General features: G+C 47.8%; 2 protein-coding genes across 2 annotated transcripts in view; both read left to right on the top strand.

The window, feature by feature from the left end:
- Nucleotides 1-376: 376 nt before the first annotated feature.
- On the top strand, nt 377-5,425 carry SARC_12346 (hypothetical protein; the record flags this gene model as incomplete). Its single annotated transcript, XM_014293549.1, has 5 exons — nt 377-635; nt 1,026-1,927; nt 2,635-3,801; nt 4,433-4,664; nt 4,941-5,425. Coding segments are annotated over 5 exons (3,045 nt in total), but the record flags the coding sequence as incomplete, so codon positions are not given.
- A 192-nt stretch (nt 5,426-5,617) lies between these two features.
- The window catches only part of SARC_12345 (hypothetical protein), a gene marked incomplete at both ends in the record, with an annotated part of 1,749 nt that continues 1,640 nt past the window's right edge, over nt 5,618-5,726 (top strand). The window contains one exon of the mRNA XM_014293548.1: nt 5,618-5,627. Coding sequence (XP_014149023.1) covers nt 5,618-5,627 — 10 coding nt within the window. The remainder of the gene's footprint in view (nt 5,628-5,726) is intronic.

The raw sequence follows: 5,726 nt of genomic DNA, 5'->3' as shown, positions 1-5,726 counted from the left end.
TTTGTATGTTTGTATGTTTGTATGTATATAAATATATATATATATATTATATAAATATATGTCATACTTTTAATATATCTGGTAAATACTTAAGGTATTTATAAATACACATGTGTATGGATATCAAATAACACTGTTAATTATGTATATATCTTGACTGTCGACAATGCTAGCTAACTATAAATATATATATATATATATATGTGTGTGTGTGTGTCTATGTATCTATATATATATATATATATATATATATATGCAAAGTCCATACTGTTTATTGATATGGGACAACTACTACATGACCTACATACAATATATAAATATATACATTTCACTTATATATACACATACTCCCCTGTGTATACATTACAATATACAGTCAAAAACACGCTCTGGCACCACAGACGAGACCGCCTGTACTGTGCTTGGCCCGGGTGTGAACGTTCTAGACTGGCGAAAGACCGTTCTGTTGGAGCTGTTCAGACTGGTAGCTCAGCGTAGTTGCCACGCTACGCTTCTCCGTAATGTGTTTCTCATGTACAAACACGCACACAGGGCCCAGTATCCACACTCAAACGCAAACACACACCACACACACAAGCCTTTGTTGGCTGTACCGGCTAAGAACACTGTCTCGGGTGAGTGGGTGCTGTCTGTGTATTAGTGTGGGTCTGTGCCAATGAGAGTGCGAGGGTGCAAGTGTGTGGGTATTTGCAGTACGTGTGTGTGTCCCTTGAGGTGTATATACATATGTGTGTAGTTGTGAGGTGTATATAACTATGTGTGTAGTTGTACGGGTTGTGTGTTTTGAGTGTAAGGGTGTTACATCGGTGTGTATTCCCACATTCAGCTATCAGAATTATCTCTGTGGTCTGCACATGCTCTCCCATCACCGTAGCCATACGTACACCGACTCGCTACACCTCGGCCACACCCACCCCTCTCCACACACACACACACACACACACACATCTCAACTAAACCCTACACCCCTAAACCCTAAACCCCTAAAACCCACACCCACACAGGATCCAAGTCCGACGCCCAGGCCCCCTCCGGCAGCCTCACAGCGCAATCGTCCATCCTGACCAACCACTACGTGTCTGACTCCACCCTTGCAGCCAAGGAGAAGTCGGCCTGGTGCACTCAGCTCATCCAGCTACTACTGCGCATGGGCAGTGTCTCGTCTCCCGGCATCCCGCCCTTCGTGTGCCTGAATATGGCCAAAAGGGGCTATGGCGGGCTCGTGCTGCCGGTCACGCGCACGCGCACATGGCCGGGTGCGGCTTACACGTTCATGGCGTGGCTAAAAATAGACCACTGGTGCGATACGCCGCAAGGCCCAAGTACCGAACATCCCGTGCGTGTGTTCACCCTGTCCAGTCCGGCGCAGACCTGGATGACGGCGACCATCTCGCGCGACACTCAGACACTCCGAATCCATTGCGGGAAGGCCAACAGTCCGGCCCCAAAATCTTCGGGTGCACCGGCCCCGGCCGACAACCCCACCGCGGCGGCCTCCGGTTACCATGGCAACCTGCAGTGCGACTTTGACAAGCACAAGTTCCGGCCCAACCGATGGTACCACGTGGGGCTGGTGCACTCGCGCATACGGCTGCGTGCCAGCACAGCCACTCTGTACGTCAACGGTCTCAAGGTGCAGTCCGAGAAGGTGTCCTTCATGCCTGGCCCACCCAACAACGGCAGTCAGAGCGCCGGAGAGGTGGTGTGTGTGGTGGGCACCCCGTTTTGGCAGCGGAGGACTAGCAGTCTGTCCTGGTCCTGCGGCCCTGTTTGGCTGGTCAGTGAAGCGCTGTCGGCGCATGCGGTGTGTGCGGCGTACTTTGTGGGGCCAAAGTACACGGGAGCGTTTACGGGCAAGCTCAGGGCGTATCAAACCTACGAGGTCATCTCAGCACGCACCCTCACGGTAAGAGAGGGGGGGGAGGGTTAGACGGCTGTGTGTGTGTGTGTGTGTGTTTGACTGTTGTTAGACTGTTAAGAGTGGTAGAGGGGTGAGTGTATCGTATGATTACGGGGTGAAGTGGTTTGTGTGTGGTGTGCTTCTGTTTATGAGCGTATTGAAAAGTGAGAGATGCATGTAGAGTGTGGGGTGGGATGGTGGGTGGCTGTTGTGAAAGAGGAAGACGTATCGTATGCGTACAGAGGCGTTCAGACAAGCAATATATATATATATATATATATATATATATAAAGTGTGGTATGGTTGGTACTGGACATGTGCTGAATGCGGCTGATATAACTAGTCATTGACAAAGCAAAAGGTACGTAGGTTGTTTACTTCTTCTTTTAGAATTATACTCCTACAAATAAGAGTTATATATCTATATATAGTCATTAGTAGCCGATTCTCTTGTTCAACTCTGCACATATACACAGTAAAAATAATCTTGCTGTGCACCTACATGCACATATAGTAGTCAGCTCGTCAGGGGGCTGGTTGGTCTAGCCACCCACAACCTCACGCCAATAACTTAGTTTACAACATACTATAGTTTACAACATACTTAGCTCTAACTTAGTTTGCAACATACTTAGCGGCTAATCCTGCCATAAAACAACGTAGTATCTCACTTCCCAGCTTCTAACCCGCACACCATTCCTCCCCACACACAGACCTTCAAAGGAGCCGACCTGGCCATCTACAACCTCAACAACGCACAAGCAGCCATGCCGTCTGAAGACGTGGTCGAGTTCTCCATGCATGTCGGCAACACAGTCACCGACTCACACCTCTCAGCTACCTACGTGCAGAGACTGCTGCACGGTGACGCCCTCGGGCCACAGGTGAAGAGCATGCTGCTATCGCTCATGGGCAATGCCGAGCTGAGCTGCGGCGGACAGTACACAGTGATACGGAACGCCGTAGAGACCACCAGCGCGCCGACGGGGCAGATGGGGGCGGAAGGGCTGATGTTTGGCTGTGCACGCGCACACAACAGTGTGTGTCTGAGCGATGGCATACGCATGGTGAGTGGGGTGCCCGTGGTACTGGACGTGATCCAGCACTCGGAGAGTATCAGCGATCTCGAGGCCGGGCTGCGGTTGCTAAGCACCGCCGTGCGTTACCACGCCAACCTGACCGGCCAGATGGAGGCCATGCTGGGCTACCAGATCGTTGCCATGGCGCTGAAGAAACGGTCGCGCATCCTGTCTCTCGGAGTGGTCAATGTGTTGTTTGAGTTAGTCGGTACCAGCATGAACGTGGCCACGGGTACGCTGGGTAACATCTCGGCGTTCAAGAATCTGTTACTGGACTATGAGATCTGGCGATACTCGGACGTGAGTGTGACTACGGCGGTGTTCAGTAAGATACTAGCCCTCATCACCACCACCAACAGTCTTTGGAAGTTCAACATCCGCCGCCTGCGCAAACTCTACATCACGCAGCGGCTGCTGTTCCTGCTCAGAGACGAGACGGTGCCCGAGAGTGCCGTAAAGGTGGTGGTGCAGATCATTGGGAGGCTACTCAGTATAGAGGGGACTGAGGATGATATGGAGCGTATCGCACGGTTTATGGTAACCACGGTGAACCCGGACCAGGACGTGAGTGACCATCCGGTGCTGACTACGCACAAGCCCAGCCACAGCTACGCTCACCAACCCCCCGAGGAAACGCTGTCGCCGGTACCACAGGGTCTGGGGAAGGGCGGGCTATCCCCAACGGCCTCTAATGTTAGTCTGAATAGTACCAACCGGCCAAACTCTCCGGTGAAGAGCAGTAAACGAGACTCTAGAAGCCTTGCACGGACGGTGGACAAGGTGGGGGTGACGCATCACAAGGTAAGACGGTGGTAGGTGGACATAGGAAAGATGGAGGAATCGGGTGCTTTCACAGGCACATACGTGCTCATCCCTGCCTGTATATGCTATATATATATATATATATATGTATGTATGTATAACTATTACTGAATATCCAAGCAGTATTTGTACATCCATAAATGATAATGCGCACCTATAAACTCGAAGAGTTGCTGTCCGTCCTGGACCAACATAGATGTACACGCTCTATTCTACACCCACGTATTTCACATTGTTACATTTTCAGCACATTCTCTGTCTACTTAATTTTTAACCTATAAGTACGCACCGATACATATTCAGCACTCACTTATTCATTTACATACCCATCTTTGACACATATCCGTACATATTTTAATCGCCTATACGTTATATACCTTAAACACCATACTTTGGATGCTCGAGTATGCATTTACACATCTTTGACGCTCATATTTACACAGATTTAACTTTTATTTGCACATCTTTGACACTCATATTTGTCCATATTTATCACTCATTTTCACATCTTTGTATCATTCTATCTTTTTCGTCACTCATATATATGCATCTCTACCACACACACTTGCACTTGTTTTATCCAACACCCATTCTTATGGTACATCCATAGGTGGTGGTGCGTAACTACATGTTGGAAGAGCTGCTGTCCTTCTTAGACCAACAGGGCGAGAAGGCCCTGGCCAAAGTGCTTCACATCTTCGGTGTTCAGTGGGTCATGTTGTTTGTTAATGAGAATACGGACCAGAAGTCGCTGATACTGGCGCTGCGGTTGCTGGTGATGTTCTTAATCCAGGCACCGGATCGTCCCACGGTGTTGATGCAGTTTCGTAAGACGTACCAAGGTGGGTTTAGGGTTTAGGGTACTGGATTAGTAGGATTGTAGGCCAAGCCGTTCAGGCGGGTTTAGGGTTTACGGTCCAGGGTATTAGAATTGTAGGCTAAACCGTTAAGGTGGGTTTAGGGTTCTGATCTTAGCGTTAATTCGGTTTGCCACGTAACCGGTAGAATTCAGTCTTGCCCGTCAGAGGGCGGCCAACATACCACCCCTATATTTGGTTTTACTCATTCTATTTTTAGACTACTCATTATATTTTTACCTTGCTCTTGTTATGTCCCAGGGTTTCTCCGTCTGGGCCGTGGCCTAGAACCGCACGCCCGGTGCGCACAACTGTACTTTTCGCTGTATGCCTTACTACTTGGTGTTAACATATCTGACATCCCCTTTGGCATGTCACTGGATATAGCTGCCCTCTACAACTTCTTCCCGGGTACGCTGGAGTTTGCCGAGCCCCAGACCCTGATTCTATTATTAGAACTGGAGCGTTCGCTTCAGCATACCTACCTTTTGGATACCGCCACTGCGGAGACCGACCTGCCCCACCCAGCCTCTGAATGGGAGATCCCGGAAGATGACAAGGACCGTATAGAAGTAGTGGGGGTCACGAATATCATGTTCATTGCTCATCTGTATAACAAGTCCAGACACCCTTTCTACTTCACCAGCGCCTTCCTGGGTGCGTTAATTGCCGTGATGTATCCCACGCCCCTGGTTAAAGTCACCAGCAAGAAGCGACCGGCCTCTGCTGGCCAGACTTCCAGGTAGGTGCTTATATAGCCAGTATGTAAGTCATTTATATATAGATATATATTAATATATATATATATATAATATTATAAAGATATATGTATATATGTATATATAGATATATATTAATATATATATATATATATATATATAATATTATAAAGATATATGTATATATGTATATATGTATATATATATATATATATATGGATGGATGGATGTATGTATGTATGTATGTATGTATGTATATGCATATGTATACGTATTTGTATATGTATTTGTATATGTATGTATGTATGTATGTATGTACGTATATACG

Source organism: Sphaeroforma arctica, assembly GCF_001186125.1.
Source record: "Sphaeroforma arctica JP610 unplaced genomic scaffold supercont1.2239, whole genome shotgun sequence".
Lineage (NCBI taxonomy): Eukaryota > Ichthyosporea > Ichthyophonida > Sphaeroforma > Sphaeroforma arctica.
This window is presented reverse-complemented; position numbering and strand designations above follow the sequence as displayed.